Source organism: Phallusia mammillata, chromosome 4 (genome assembly GCF_965637545.1).
Source record: "Phallusia mammillata chromosome 4, kaPhaMamm4.hap1.1, whole genome shotgun sequence".
NCBI classification, from domain to species: domain Eukaryota; kingdom Metazoa; phylum Chordata; class Ascidiacea; order Phlebobranchia; family Ascidiidae; genus Phallusia; species Phallusia mammillata.
This window is the reverse complement of record NC_137255.1, coordinates 2,191,942-2,208,210: the sequence shown is the minus strand read 5'-3', so window position 1 is coordinate 2,208,210 and position 16,269 is coordinate 2,191,942. Positions and strand designations below refer to the sequence as shown.

The 16,269-nt window shown below is 36.6% G+C and overlaps 1 protein-coding gene across 3 annotated transcripts in view; it reads left to right on the top strand.

Moving 5' to 3' along the window:
* The window catches only part of LOC145222637 (transient receptor potential cation channel subfamily A member 1 homolog), a 23,490-nt gene extending 7,221 nt beyond the window's left edge, over nt 1-16,269 (top strand). For 2 of the 3 annotated variants that reach the window (XM_080088800.1, XM_080088801.1), the window contains 18 exons: nt 466-512; nt 791-851; nt 3,136-3,307; nt 4,502-4,605; nt 6,434-6,543; nt 6,851-7,011; nt 8,011-8,156; nt 8,565-8,636; nt 9,040-9,132; nt 9,229-9,400; nt 10,270-10,412; nt 10,659-10,799; nt 10,867-11,067; nt 11,207-11,347; nt 11,626-11,703; nt 11,838-11,906; nt 12,368-12,547; nt 15,920-16,269. In XM_080088800.1, coding sequence (XP_079944926.1) covers nt 466-512; nt 791-851; nt 3,136-3,307; nt 4,502-4,605; nt 6,434-6,543; nt 6,851-7,011; nt 8,011-8,156; nt 8,565-8,636; nt 9,040-9,132; nt 9,229-9,400; nt 10,270-10,412; nt 10,659-10,799; nt 10,867-11,067; nt 11,207-11,347; nt 11,626-11,703; nt 11,838-11,906; nt 12,368-12,547; nt 15,920-16,096 — 2,268 coding nt within the window. In that variant the 3' untranslated portion in view covers nt 16,097-16,269. The remainder of the gene's footprint in view (nt 1-465; nt 513-790; nt 852-3,135; nt 3,308-4,501; nt 4,606-6,433; nt 6,544-6,850; nt 7,012-8,010; nt 8,157-8,564; nt 8,637-9,039; nt 9,133-9,228; nt 9,401-10,269; nt 10,413-10,658; nt 10,800-10,866; nt 11,068-11,206; nt 11,348-11,625; nt 11,704-11,837; nt 11,907-12,367; nt 12,548-15,919) is intronic. The other variant, XM_080088802.1, reaches the window with a different exon arrangement.

The following is a 16,269-nucleotide window of genomic DNA, read 5'->3' as shown; positions in this document are numbered from 1 at the left end:
TTGCTATTTTCTTGCATAAAATAAAGCGAAACTCAGCACATTAAACAGCAGGTAAACGAACGTATTTATTCTGCAAAATGGTACACTTAACTTATTGCATTGTTACATAGACTGTATGTAGCAGTTACGTAGTCATATGTAACAATGCAATAATAATAATTAAGCTGAAAAAGCTGAAAGTTCATTAATACTATAGATGCGATGCTTATATTCATAAAATTTAAGATATTTTGCGACCCAGACTGGAAGGTCTCGCGACCCAAATTTGGGTCGCGACCCACCATTTGCGGACCCCTGCTCTAACATATCTCACAGTAGAGTTCTGTTAAGTCCAGTTAAGTCAAACCAATACGTGCTTGTAACTCAAAACCATGACCTGACACACCAATGTCACAACAACACTAAAAAAATCAATTTGGCATTGCGTGTATAACGACAGCGATGACAGTATGTGTTTTAACTCAGGTTTGCAAAGATACTTCGTTTGTCAAACAATCTCCGTCCTCCAGTGGGTAAGTACAGTCTAGTTTCGTGGGAGTAAATGTACCATATATAGGTATGCCACCTTGCTAGTCTACAAACAAGATTTACGTCTAAAAAAGTGTTATGTTTTTTAGCATTTTACTTTATTGCAATTTGTGTACAAAAGTTATTGAAATGACTTCGAAATGCAATTGTGTGACGAAACTTTCGTGAGCAGTGGTTAACTATTAAAGATTGGTGACTTAATACCTGTCATAGATTGCCATTGATTCAATTTTTACTAAAATATAACTTAACGTTCTTTTAGGCAATCTAACGAACCACCCCAACCGGAAAATGGCGTAGATGTTATTGATGAACTTTGCCAGGTAATGGTTAGATGTTATGAATAATTATAAATTATGGTCAAAACTAGCAATTTTCAAAAACCGTAACATTCGGAAAGCTGCTTGGTTTTTCATAAAAAATGGAACTGAAATAGCATCTTAATGTGTCGAGGGAATTTGCAGCAAGTCTATTGAATTTGCAGCAAGCCCAAAATTGGTTTACTGCTCAAAAGGAGTTGCAAACCACTGTTCTGTTTGACTCCTGACAGTTGAAGAGGAGCACACTCAGTTGCTTCGTGAAAACCCCATCTCCTATCATGTCTACGTTGTGGCATTGGTTTTTGCTCCTACAGAATTTACTAAATATGATAAATACTGCTACCGTCAATATCATACTGCAAAGTGTATTGTTCACGAAGTCACTCGCCATTGTCACTAACAGTTTGCGTTACCGCGTTTTGTATGTTTTGCCCTACCACATGTAAGTTGCTCGCGTACCACCTGGAAGTCGTACCACATTTTTAAAACGACTTTACAATGAAAAGTGATATTTATGGGTCCCCTTCCCTGAAGGGGACACATATTGATTTTACTCGAATTGTTTGTTTGTTTTTGTTTTCTTCCTTTTTTTTCTTCCCAAAGTTTGTCCGACTCGTTTTTCCATCAAATGTTTGATGGATTTGGCTGAAATTTACACAGATGGTAGATATAGTTATGTAGATGTGCATCCCACTTTGTTTTTGTTGATAACCCCAGTATTTATCCCGCTAGCCCCCTAAAATGGGTGTTTTTCCCCCGAAGTTTGTCCGACTCGTTTTTCCATCAAATGTTTGATGGATTCGGCTGAAATTTACACAGATGGTCGATATAGTTATGTAGATGTGCATCCCACTTTGTTTTTGTTGATAACCCCAGTATTTACCCCGCTAGCCCCCTAAAATGGGTGTTTTTACCCAAAGTTTGTCCGACTCGTTTTTCCATCAAATGTTTGATGGATTTGGCTGAAATTTACACAGATGGTAGATATATTCATGTAGATGTGCATCCCACTTTGTTTTTGTTGATAACCCCAGTATTTACCCCGCTAGCCTCCTAAAATGGGTGAGTTTAAAAAACAGTGTCAGAATTGGCTGAAATTTGGATTTCTTGTATAGTATGCCATTTATAGGTGTCGATTGTTGTGTTCAACCCTGTAGTCCTAACATTTACCCCACAAGCCCCTAAAGTGTAAAACATATTTGTATGTTACTGGGCACCACAAATGAAAGATTTCTTTGGAGCAATAGTGTTACAAGGGCAACCAGTTGTATGTTGCTCGTTAATGGGTTGCTTGGTGGTCGTTTTTGCGCCATGGCAGTTAGGGGCTTGTTAACAGCCCTATGACGTCAGAAACATGAACGGTTGTTACTCAAAACACCTCTAGTGGTCGACATTTTAAACATTGGCGGATTGGGCTGAAATTTTGCAGTACTATTGATTGAGTCATTGTGGTTTTTATATATTTTTTAGTTTGTGTGTCGAACCCAATTAGTTGCCCTACTAGCCCCCTAAAATGGGTCAGTTTTTTAAAACGTTAAATAGGACATACTTCAAACAATATTTGGGGTGAATCTAATTTTATAGTTCGTATTCTACATAGTATTATTATTTAAGCCCAGTGCCGATCACTGTGTTTTACCTTACAACACCGGACTTTCTCATGGTTATCTCTTGAATTGCATTATTTTCAACTTTGCATGTGTGGGGACCCATGAGTTTTTGCCTGCAGAAACGACTAAAGTTATAAAAGACAATGGCTAATATGGGACCCAATACAAAATAAGCATTGTAAATATATTTATGTTTTAAAATAGGTTATAGTATATGTGCTAAGCCACCCTTCTAGTTTTGTGCTGCATACGAATCCGTCCATTGGGTTTATATTAATTATGAACGGCTTATTAAACAGACAAACACACGTTTGTTTACTGAACGTTTTAAACATAATTTCTCCATCATTAGTAAACGAAAAAAAAGAAGCTGGTAGTATATGTCTTCATAACAAAATGGCATGATAAGTAAATAGCATGATTAGATTGCTTTCAAAAGCTTACAGGAATATGTTTTAACACTTGCGATGCATAAACTCTGGCTAAAATAAGCAAAAAAGTTTATTTTTTAAACATGTTTATCACTTGATGTGAGGAAGTTATGTCCTAAGACGTTTTTTATGTAAAACAAGCGACTTTAAATTAATTAAAACTTTGTAAACTAATATTTCCAATAACAAAATTTTGTGAGAATGTTTTGTGACTTTTGTTGTGATTTGGTAATTTCTCTATTGCAGATAGCACGTGACGGCGACGTTATAAATATGCTAATAAAACTTCAGAATCTCGATCCGTTGAAGGTTATAGAACTGCTAAAGAGAAAAGAGAAAGGTGGCCGGACTCCCCTGCACCATGCAGTGATGGCTCAACGTCTGGAGATGTGCAAATTACTTGTTCAGCAGGGAGCTGGTGAGATGTTGTGACAATTTGCAGGGTTGTAAGTTTAAAGCTAGACGCTTAAAAAACGTCACTGAATTCAATACGACAAAAAAAATTATCTTTTAAAAAAAATTATCAAATGGATCTGCGGCAAACATTTTTAATCAATTCAATTATGGAACAAATTTGTTGGGATAGAAATTCAAAACAAACGCGCAAATACGACAGTAAAATCGTGGCATAATAACTGCCAACTAATTAAAAAAAACTAGTATGATACAGGTTACCTGTTAAGAATTTCCCTTTTTGTTGTTTGTATACCGATTCCGAGTCAAGACAAGTCCCATGGTGTGACGAGTCCAAGTCAAGTCTTTTCACAGCAGAGATTCAAGTCAGGTCCTTGAAAAAGGTGACTCGTGTCTCCCCATCACTGGTACAGGGCTCAAACGTTTGAAACGTCAAGTTCAGAACAACAGCTCATATACCGTAGTTGAGAAGGCAATTTGATTTTATGAACTGCTTTTCCCTATGCCAGGCGTTAAATATCCCATCTTTCTCCCAGGATGAATTAGGAACTTTAAATACAACTGCTAAACAAAATTAAAATAATAATAATAATAATAACCTGATTTAAAACAAATGAAAGTAGGTTTTTGTTTACATCCTTACGTTATTGTCGAATTTCACCTATGCTGATTATATGATAAATTAAATTTCATTCCATCGGGTCCAAACGTTCATAAACCCGCACCCAAGAATTGCGTTTTACGTTGATCACTTACCTCGTTGGGAAATGCGTACCATGCCAAATAACGAAAACTGTTGAAGTGTACCCTACCTTTAAATAAACCAATTGGAATCAGATTTAGATACATTTAAACAAACTGCTCTATTGCAAATCTCCCTTTTTGTTGGCATTATTACGTGCGGTGTAACTGCAGTCAAACTGCCTATTGATCAGCCGACAAATCACAAAAATATAAAGCGATGACGTTTTTAACAATAGCAAAGTAAAACTGGCACTCTGGGTTTAAATCAGAGGAGCTCTCCCACCAGTGCGTACCATCATACCGTAACCGTACATTTTTTGCGTCACGTTTACGATACCGTACTTTTTTGTTTAGCTGTGTATCGTACTAACTTACTGTACCGCACTGCAATCCTTGCTTGTAAACATCACTGTTTTACCAGTTGCTGTAGTTGCATGAAATATTTTTACATCAGATATAAATATTTGTGATGATGATGGCAATACCGCTCTCCACAATTTGGTGTGTCAGCAACCCCAAGAGTCTCACAACATTTCATTTATTGAAAGCCTTCTAAAAGTGGGTAAAATTTGTATTTGAAGAATTGTATTGATTATTTTTTATCAAGAAAAAAAATACGAAAACGACAGTGTTAAGTGACACTGTACTGACAAAACAACAAACCCTAAATCCAGATTTATGTCGTGTTCCACAGAGCGTTTGTAAATGGAGAAGTTCAAGCGTTTTCAACAATTTTAAAACCCATCAAACAAAAATGAAACTTGTTATGGGTCCCCTTCCCTGAAGGGGACACATATTGATTTTACTCAAATTGTTTTTTGTTTTTTTTTCTTTTGTTTTCTTCCTTTTTTTTCTCCCCAAAGTTTGTCCGACTCGTTTTTCCATCAAATGTTTGATGGATTTGGCTGAAATTTACACAGATGGTAGATATAGTTATGTAGATGTGCATCCCACTTTGTTTTTGTTGATAACCCCAGTATTTACCCCGCTAGCCCCCTAAAATGGGTATTTTTTCCCCGAAGTTTGTCCGACTCGTTTTTCCATCAAATGTTTGATGGATTTGGCTGAAATTTACACAGATGGTAGATATATTCATGTAGATGTGCATCCCACTTTGTTTTTGTTGATAACCCCAGTATTTACCCCGCTAGCCCCCTAAAATGGGTGAGTTTTTAAACAGTGTCAGAATTGGCTGAAATTTGGATTTCTTGTATAGTATGCCATTTATAGGTGTCAATTGTTGTGTTCAACCCTGTAGTCCTAACATTTACCCCACAAGCCCCTAAAGTGTAAAACGTATTTGTATGGTACTGGGCACCACAAACGAAAGATTTCTTTGGAGCAATAGTGTTACAAGGGCAACCAGTTGTATGTTGCTCGTTGGTGGGTTTCTTGGTGGTCGTTTTTGCGCCATGGCAGTTAGGGGCTTGTTAACAGCCCTATGACGTCAGAAACAGTAACGGTTGTTGCTCAAAACACCTCTAGTGGTCGACATTTTAAACATTGGCGGATTGGGCTGAAATTTTGCAGTACTATTGATTGAGTCATTGTGGTTTTCATATATTTTTTAGTTTGTGTGTCGAACCCAATTAGTTGCCCTACTAGCCCCCTAAAATGGGTCAGTTTTTTTAAAACGTTAAATAGGACATACTTTAACCAATATCTGGGGTAAATCTAATTTTATAGTTTGTATTCTACATAGTATTATTATTTAAGCCCAGTGCCGATCACTGTGCTTTACCTTACAACACCCGACCTTTGCATGGTTATCTCTTGAAATGCATTATCTACAACTTTGCATGTGTGGGGACCCATGAGTTTTTGCCTGCAGAAACGACTAAAGTTATAAAAGACGGTGACTAATATGGGACCCAATGCAAAATAAGCATAGGAAATATATTTATGTTTTAAAATAGGTTATAGTGTATATGCAAGGGCAATATGTGCTAAGCCACCCTTCTAGTTTTAATTACTTTAATACTAACGCTGTATAGTTGGTGGCCTTTTTCAAGTAATGATAAATCGTCATCAGATAAATTGACCTCATAAAAAGAATAAAGATGCCATACTGGAGAGTCTAAGGCTACAGTTGACTCGAAAACTCGAAGGCCCTTTTCTACTTTAGTTGGTTGATCTGTGTCACTGTAGTGAGTGCCCACAGCCGCTTCTACTTGAAAAACGCATGTTGAGAAATGATGCTCAAACGAAAACGCTCTACTTTGTTTCATGTAAACATGTAAGAAAATGCAGTCGCTGTGACTTAACAAAATACACTGAACTGTGTCACACCTCTTTTGAAAAAAAATAAATCTCCAGAACTTTTGTTATCAGATGGTAGAAATCATTGTTTGGTTATCTATGGTTAACGTTAAATTGTGCTCGACAGGCGATTTTAAACGCCGAAGAACCAATTGATGCCAAGAACAAAACGAAACAAACTCCACTTCATCTTGCTTGCTGGAAAGGATACATTGAGATAGTTCATGTGCTTCTTGAGTGAGTGTTATGCTTACACAGGGCAGGAAACACAGGGTAGTCTTGTCATTTGCATTGTACATCCTGGTTGGTGCTTCTGTGGCGTTGGAAAGAGTAAATCGAAAGTTTCATAAATTTAAAGTGTAAACGGATGATAGTATAATAAAACAATGAAACTAATAACTGTACCGATTCTATCCTGACCTTGCACAAGTTTTTTGGGTGAAATTTTTAATTCAATTGCTGGCTTAGAAACTTGCCTACATGAAGTAAAAAACATGTTTCGAGTAAAACAAATATTATTCTGTTATTTGTTTTGATTTGACAGATTGAAAGCTGATCCAACCCAGGAAGATGAGGATGGATGGAATGCATTGGATTTTGCAATTGAATCTGAAAACGTTTTGTGCGTTCGACTGATAATAGGACATAAGAAGTGGAGAGAAACTTTCAGAGGAGGCAACAGACTTTATTACGGTCGGTCAAAGGGTAGGTTTTATTTTATTGGTGTAATTCGTAAAGTTTTTCCGGTGTCGTTGTAATCATACTTTAGACCTGTGACGCCATCATACTCACTAATCTGGGCGGCCTTCCTCAATCGCCAACTTTAAGAGCTCGCTAAAAAAAATCTTTAGCGAGGATCTCGGTAATATAGTTGGTGACGAAGTTTCGCAACGCTCGACACAGAAACAAAATCGTGACAATAAAGCTGTATTTTTTGTCTGACTGACCAAATTTTGGATGTCTCGCTTTGAGACGCCTTGCGATAGCTATTTTCGCCTGCCAATCATGTATTTTTCAAGCCGGAATTGAATATGTTTGCTTGTGTTTTGAACTGTAGTGCGCACGTGAAATTACATTATTGATATTAAGGACTTGTTTTTCCACCATTAGACACTTTGAGCAGGACATTTTTGCAACTTATTTTAACTGGAAAAGTTGTATATCCTCTTAAAATTATGGCATCAAACAAATACAGCTATTTGTCATTTAAAAATTAAATTAAAACCAACAAATATTACTTTTATTTGTTTGTACTAACGTTGAAAAGGAAAATATGTAGCCACAATTGACTTCCGACATGACTGTGTGACTTTGATAACAAACATTTGGTGTTAGCGAGGTCCGGTTGTAGCGAGACAAGAGTTGGTAAAACCAAAATTTAACTTAACCGAGTCGTGCGTCAATACCAAGGGCGCTTTACTTAGCGATAGGTGTTCGAATGTCTGTGCATATCGTGTTTGTCTAAATGTAAACCTTAATAAAAATGAAAATTGCACATCTGTTTAATTTCGCTTCTCACCAGCCACACCAGCCTCGGCCAAACAAATCAGAACCCTCACACGCACCTGCATATTTTTTTTCCTTCACAGCCACATAAAAATGTAATCGCTTTGTTGGTTAAGCCAAGCGATGTGGTCTAATGTTTTAAAACAAAATAATTTTGACAATAATTAAAAGACATTTTTTATTGCATGGTTTGTGAAGACATTGACTCACCCATGAGAAGGTTGATTCGGGAAATGCCTGAGATTGCAGAAGAAGTTTTCACAAAGTTTATGGAATGCCCACAAGAAAAAGATGATAAAAATTACGGAAGTAGCAGCAAGGCTGCTGATGATAAAAATTATGAGGTGCTGGAAACAGTTAAATTGTGTCGTAAAATATTCGCTAATTTTTTACAAAACTATAATGCAACAGTCATAAAAATAGATAAAATGTTTGGATAAAAGCCTTTTTATTCGCGCGAAGTGCACATTGTGTAATTTAGGTAAATTTTGTCAGTTGCGTTTTTTTGGTATCGATTGGTCGGTTTATTTAACGTCCCTTCCCCCATAATTGGATTGGATTTTTGAGTGATATTCGGAATATTAGGTGTTTTGTGGAACTTGCAAATCTGTATGAAGATTGCTAAATTTCATTCTTGCACGTCTAAAATGGACCAGTGCAATAACAATGTGGAAAAATCATCCTTTTAGATATTTTTTATTCACAGACAAAAATACAGTTTGTGACTGCTTGGTTTATTTCTTCATTTTCAGGTTCAGTTTGATTATGAATTTTTGGATGATGATTTTTCCCTTCAAATGTCCAAAAATAGCAAAGGCGACGAGGTGAGTATGACGGCCAGGTTAAGCAATGACCATAATAGTAACTTAGTTTAACTGAAGAAGTCTAAATTAGCACATGTGCTGCAAAAATACAAACAAAGTAAAAATAACAGTTAAATTTGACAAATGCATTTCATGCTTTGATCAGTTCCCAGCAAAATAATCTCAATCTGTGAATAGATTACTGGTTTGCATGTAAACATGTGTGCAGAGCCTTTTGTTTCTGCTAGCGATGTAAATACCTTAAATACAATATGTTTTTGGTAAACTTTTTGCTTTCGTTCAATTTTAAATGTATATGTGATCGCAATATAAAAATCTCAGACAGGGTTTATTTCAAGCACCCTTAGTGTCAAATATTAAAAAAACAGCTGTATTATGGATTTGACATAATAATACGTGATAGGTTTATGATGGCAATGGGCGTGTGGTTAAACATGCAGTTCCATACACTGATGATATCAACCTACTCAAGAAATATCACCCATTAAACATTATGGTAAGAGAGAACGTTATTTTATGTGCTGGGGGAACAACTACAGTACCCTATGATTTGTTTTTTATTGCGAAATGATCCCTTGTCTTATATGGGCAGGTTGAAGAGAAGAGAAATGATCTTTTGCGCCATCCACTGGTGGTTAGTCTGTTGAATGAGAAGTGGAAAAGATTTGTGGGGCTTGTGTATATTCTCAATCTGCTGATGTATCTGATTTTCATGGGTATCTTTAATGCCTACATGTTGGAGATGCCTCCACCGTATTTCATTGGTAAGCTCATTGTCTTCGCACCCTCAGAATATAAACTTTGCTTTGTGAGAGGTTTGCTGCAACTTAATATGTTTTACAATAAACGAACATGTTTAGTTTTTACCTCATAACATTGGCGCCGGCATACACCAGCCCAGTGGTTCCCAACTGGGGGTACGAGATTGAACATCGAGGGGTACGAAGATCCTTGGGCCACAGAGCAGCTTTTCAAACAGATTTCGCAGTTCAGTTTTATTTTGGAATTGTAAATGATATTATGTCATAAACCTCATTGTCTCATAACAATGCTTTTTTACTTGCTGCCGCCAATAAACAACAAAGCACAAAGTTAGGAATTAAACGCATAGATAAAGTAGGCATTCAATGTAGTTTTGCTGTAAATCTGCTACAAATGGTTAATTTCCTTTAGTGATTTTTGCATTTTTGTGTGAATACCATTTTAACATTTAATTGAGCTATAAAAGCAATTTAATTTTGCAATATATATCTGAAAAATTCCATCAGATTTTTTTGGGGGGTACGCCGAATGCTCCGACCTGACAAAGGGGTACGAGCAGCAAAAAAGGTTGGGAACCCCTGCACCAGCCGATTGATGTGTTTATCAAGTAAAATGGCAGCCAAAGTCGACCATTATGTTGCAGGTGTTATAAAAAAAAGCATTGTGCGTTCTATTGGTCGAGTTTCATTTGCAAGTGATGTTATTCGTTTTTCAAGGCATAAGACTGATTTTTTTTTTTATTATCATTACCATGAGAAATTAATCGTATTTGCCCGGAAAAATAACACATGTTAACAACGGTATCCTTAAAAATGTCTGCTTGTATATGGTAACAAACAAACAACGGCATATATGCTAATTTTTACTCAAGATTCGGGGAACGCGACGTCATCGTGCGTGGCAATGATTACTGAAGCGCAGTCTTCGTTTGGACGTTGCTATCATTACAGCACATTGGGAATTATTGCGAAATATTTCATCATTGTCTTTGCAGCTTTCAGTCTCTTCAAAGAGGTGACGGTTTAAAACCCGATTAATAGAAAATGTTTTTGATACGGTGACTCTGTCCTAACTCATTTCCTGAACGCTGACAAACAGTGCAACACCTAGCTTACAATAACTTTTTTTTATCTGGAAACGTATCAATAAACAAACGGTACCTTTTAGCCCAAAATTAAACCCAGGAAAATTGTTTTTAGAAATAGTTTTATGGTGATGTTTTTTTGTGTTGTAAACCCACGTTTCCGTTTTTTTTCCCAGTTATCTCAGGTTTACTCACAAAGGTTTTTCTACTTGCAAAATTTTACGAACGTGCTGGAAGTTTCGCTTTACATTCTCGCGATTCTCGTAGTTTATTCTGACACAAACTCAGCTGGACCAAATTACTATGGTGTCAGAGAGGTGGGTTATTAACCTAAATTGTTTATTTCGTCTTTATTTTGTTTCCTTTGAACTTGTTTTTTCACAGGATTGGCAGTGGCAGATTGGAGCGGTCAGCATTCTTCTATCGTGGATGGTTTTGATCATGTTTGTAGGAAACCTGCCAACATTTGGAATATACGTTTTGATGTTTACCGAAGTCCTTCAGACGTTCACAAAATTCTTTTTCGTTTTCGTTCTCTTCATACTGGGCTTCGCGTTCAGTTTTCATTGCTTGTTGCAGAATCAGGTGGGTGAGATTGTTTGCCAATTCGTAAAACCAACAAGTATTATTTAATAAAAAAGTATAACATGCCTTCGTTAATAGTGTTGAAGACTTTTTGGGGTTATTTTGTGCTTTTTATGTAACAATTGAGTTTGTGATGTAGTACGCGTTTCGCCGAACATGGAATGCGGTGATCAAGACTTCACTTATGATGATCGGGGAATTCGGGTTTGAAGACATATTTCTGGCAGAACCTGCAGCGATTGAGACTGGAGCTGATAACCATACTATCACTATTTCAACTGTAGGTTATTACTATTGTCACTTGTGTCAATAAACATTGGCAATGTTACTGCATTGACTAGGACCAGGGGTGGTTGATTTTGCACATTTTGTAAAAATTAAAAACATCCATGTAACTTTAAATGCAAGTGTAGTGTTGTTTGACAATTACGACAAAGAGTAGACACTGCAAACTATGTTCTGTTTTTTCGAACTATATGACGTGTTGTCCGTCTCTACTTTAGATCTATTGATGTATTTTCATCCATGCGTTACAAGTTTACCGTTTTTATTCCGCAGGTAAACTACGAAGTTATATCTTACACCATCTTTGTATTCTTTATCATTATAATGAGCATAATCATTATGAACTTGCTGGTAAGTGTTTTAGAAATGTGGCGTTTTAGTTACCGACTAATTAAAGAACTTACGTAATGATTATAGTGTCGCCGATCAGAAATCCCTGTTTCAAAGCTTACGTAAACATTTAAGTACGAATCTGCTATTCACAGGTCGGTCTTGCTGTCGACGACATTAAAGCTGTACAAGAAAATGCACAACTAGAAAGTTTGGCCATGAAGGTGAGTGTGAAAGGATGTATTTGCAAAATATGCAAATGGATTGTGTTTACTGCAATAAAAGGTCATTAAGGGGTTATTGCAAGTACCACTTCGCAAGTACACGTGTGATAGACCAATTTTGTTTGCTTCTAGAAACTGTTAAGTTGTAATTTGCGAGAAAGAAATGAGGACCCAAATTAATTTAGATAACAAATGTATGTTTTCGGATGCAAGAACAACTAACTGTACTTGTGCATGATATACATTTAAATCGCAATTCCTTGTTATAACTCATCACGTGTGTTTCTGGTCAGAAAAACGATTTAGCCAATGTACAATGATAATGTGGTATAAATATGTGTGGAATGGCAGCGCAGGCAAGCTACCCGTCAGACGTACTAGTTATAAATGGAAGTAATAAATAGCACTATAAGGTTGAATTTAGTTTGACTACTTTCTGATTTTTAAACGTTCTTTTTTAGGTGAAACTAACCTTGGATGTCCAGTACACATTGCCACTGTTTATCAGACGTCGGGTATGGAGAAAAAATGGAAAGTTTTCTCCAAATAAATATCGCAAAGATTCTGCTTTCATACAATGGTGGCATTCGGTGGAAAGCTTGACTCACTTGACAATCAATGAAGCTCTATACCCTGAAAAGGTGAGGCAAAAAAGTGTAGCCGAAACATTTTAGAGCGTTAAAATGTATTTTTTAACAAACAAACATGTTGCTTGGTGTTCTATCTGCGTATTGCAGTCTCTAAAACGAAATAAAACTTTGACTAGTGGGCGAGTTGGCAACATTTTGTGTTATTCGATGGTAAAGTAAACTTTAGTTAGATATTTTTTTCGAAAAAAATGTGAATAACTAGAAGAAATTTGCCCACATATTCTTGGCACAGTAAACCAGTAACACTCTTAGCTGATCAAAACTGTTAATATTCATTTATAATTGTTTAAATCGGTTGACTTGAGATTCCCCTCTGTTGTTAATTTCTCTATGGCAGTGCTCTTCAACCGTTTTCCGTTGTACACCTTTTACATTTACAAGTTTTCAGCAACTTAACCTACCTTACAAGAGTGATACCAGTAGTCTTTAACCTTTTGCTGCTCTGGATCAAAATCGCCTCTTGAGTGATTATTTTGTGTTTAAGTTTTTGCCTCGTGAGTGGAGATAGGCAATTAGTTTCACTCTAAAGCTTCAGGTCACAGTCAAAACCCAATTTAATTGCTACAGGAACATGAAGCGGTAATTTCATCTCATTAGCCATTTTTGTACTATTTTTGTACTATTTTTGTTAGTGCTTGCGGTTTAACTTGTTGCGAAATATTTCATCATTGTCCTTGCAGCTCATGTTTAAAGAGGTGACGGTTTAAAACCCGAATATAAAGCGTTTTCATTGGGTGACTCTGTCATAACTCGCTTCCTGAACGCTGAAGAGCAGTGCGACACCTAGCTTACAATAAAAAATGTTCATCTGGAAACGTATCAATAAACAAAATCTTTTTTAAACCCAATAAAACCCAGGCAAAATTGTTTTAAGTAATAGTTTTATTGAGGGGGGGGGGGGGGGGGGGGGGTTATTATTAGTTATTTGGGTTGGAAAAAATAGGGAAATTCTTACACGTTTCATAGAAGTTACAATCCATAGCGTTATTCAAGTGTCCTCTGTGGCAAGGTAATTGCCCAACCATGAGCCTCGAAATAGCAAAAACAGTTTGGACTGACGCCGTCCTAAAGAAACCTCTTCAACGCATCTCGTTTGCTTCACGTGATTTGAACAAGACTGAAAACTTCTCATCTGTACCCAGATATTTCGGAAATACCAAAATTAAAATCTTAAAATTGAAATCTAACTTCTAACAGATAGTCCGGACAGGTGCCTATTGCTTTATTATTAGCATTACTCACGTAACAATACGAAACTGACGCAATAATATTTTCGGAAGCAAGTCAATCTCACAGGACAGCATTCATACAAACTGACCTGCTGTAAGCTGTATTCCCTTCGCATATCATAATTCGGTTGTATGCCCTAGTTTTAATGCGGTGTACAGTATATACTCGGTTAAAACTGCTCCATGGCATCTATCCTTTGGGCTCTGCTCCATGGTATCTATCCTTTGGGCTTTTGTTTATAGAGTCTAGTTGGATTATGCGGCTATCGAAAAAAATACCCGTCCTGTAAATGTTTTGAATCCAAACGTTCTATCTTTTAATTAGGGGTCCCCTTCCCTGAAGGGGACACATATTGATTTTACTCAAATTTTCTTTTTTTTTCTTTTTTTTTCTTTTTTCTTCTCCCTAAAGTTTGCCCGACTCGTTTTTCCATCAAATGTTTGATCGATTTGGCTGAAATTTACACAGATGGTAGATATAGTTATGTAGATGTGCATCCCACTTTGATTTTGTTGATAACCCCAGTATTTACCCAGCTAGGCCCCTAAAATGGGTTATTTTCTTCCCAAAGTTTGTCCGACTCGTTTTTCCATCAAATGTTTGATGGATTTGGCTGAAATTTACACAGATGATAGATATAGTTATGTAGATGTGCATCCCACTTTGTTTTTGTTGATAACCCCAGTATTTACCCCGCTAGCCCCCTAAAATGGGTTATTTTCTTCCCAAAGTTTGTCAGACTCGTTTTTCCATCAAATGTTTGATGGATGTGGCTGAAACTTATACAGATGGTAGATAAAGTTATGTAGATGTGCATCCCACTTTGTTTGTCCAAATAACCCCAGTATTTACCTCGCTACCCCCTAAAATGGGTGAGTTTGTAAACAGTGTCAGAATTGGCTGAAATTTGGATAGCTTATAGAGTATGCCATTTATAGATGTCGATTGGTGTGTTCAACCCTGTAGCCCCAACATTTACCCCACAAGCCCCAAAAGTGTAAAACGTATTTGTATGTTACTGGGCACCACAAACGAAAGATTTCTGTTGCTCAATAGTTTTACAAGGGCAAGCAGTTGTATGTTACTCGTTTGTGACTTTGTGGATTGCGTGAACATTTTTGTGCCATGACAGTTAGGGGTTGTTAACAGCCCTATGGCGTAAGAAACATTAACGGTTGTTGCTCAAAACACCTCTAGTGGTCGAAATTTTAAACATTGGCGGATTGGGCTGAATTTTTGCAGTACTATTGATTGAGTCATTGAGGTTTCATATTTTTTTAGTTTGTGTGTCGGACCCCATTAGTTACCCTACTAACCCCCTAAAATGGGTCAGTTTTTTAAACAGTGTCGGGATTGGATAAAATTTGGGTAGTATGTGGACTATGCTATTTGTAGGCTTCAATTGATGTGTTTTACCTTGTAGCCCCAACATTTACTTAACTAGCCCCCTAAAATAAATGAACTTTTTTAAAAACGTCCTAATTATATGAAATTGCAAAGTTTATTAAACATACTAAGTCCTCAAATGTTATGTTTTGCCCTGTAGCACCACAACTTAACCAACTAATCTCTAAAATGTGTAACCATTTCCACAATGTTCGAATTGAATGAAAATTGGACAGCTTGTAGAATTTGCTATTCATTTTTTGTTTTACCCCATTATGCCACTACTTACTTTTTCTTTTCTTTGAAAAAGAACGTTAAATAGGACATACTTCAAAAAATACCTGGGGTGAATCTAAATTTATATAGTTTGTACTCTACATAGTATTATTATTTAAGCCCAGTCCCGATCACTGCGTTTTACCTTACAACACTAAACTTTCACATGGTTATCTCTTGAAATGCATTATCTACAACTTTGCATGTGTGGGGACCCATGAGTTTCTGCTTGCAGAAACAACTAAGGTTATAAAAGACAGTGGATGGTATGGGACCCAATATAAAAAAAGCATAGGAAATATATCAATGTTTTAAAATAGGGTATAGTGGAAATGCAAGGGCAATATGTGCTAAGACACCCTTCTAGTTCCAAATTGCAGTTGAATACCAAATATTACTGACAATGGGTGGCGTCTAAAAGTTTGAATGTCATTGTCAGTTTTCGTATGCACTAATGCAGAAAGTTTTTAGAACTTGCGCGACAAACTGAAACAGCGGGTCAAAACCCTGGCTGAGAAAATCGATTTCCTAAAAGAAAAGGTGGTAACCCTTGACAACCGTTCAAGATCGATGGACGATAAGGTGTCATCAATCGTGTCACATTTCAAGATCGGTGATGGACACGACGATGGCGACAGCAACAAGTGACGTCATAATCCACTTATGTCATCGGTTTTGTAATTTGTTTTTACGTATGTGCACTGAACAATTGCTTCCTGTTCATTAATTTCATGTTTTATTTGTAACACGAAAGATTAACCCATGGTTTCAGCTAAGTATTGTTGTAAATAATGTAAATAAATTATATGATTATCTGTGGA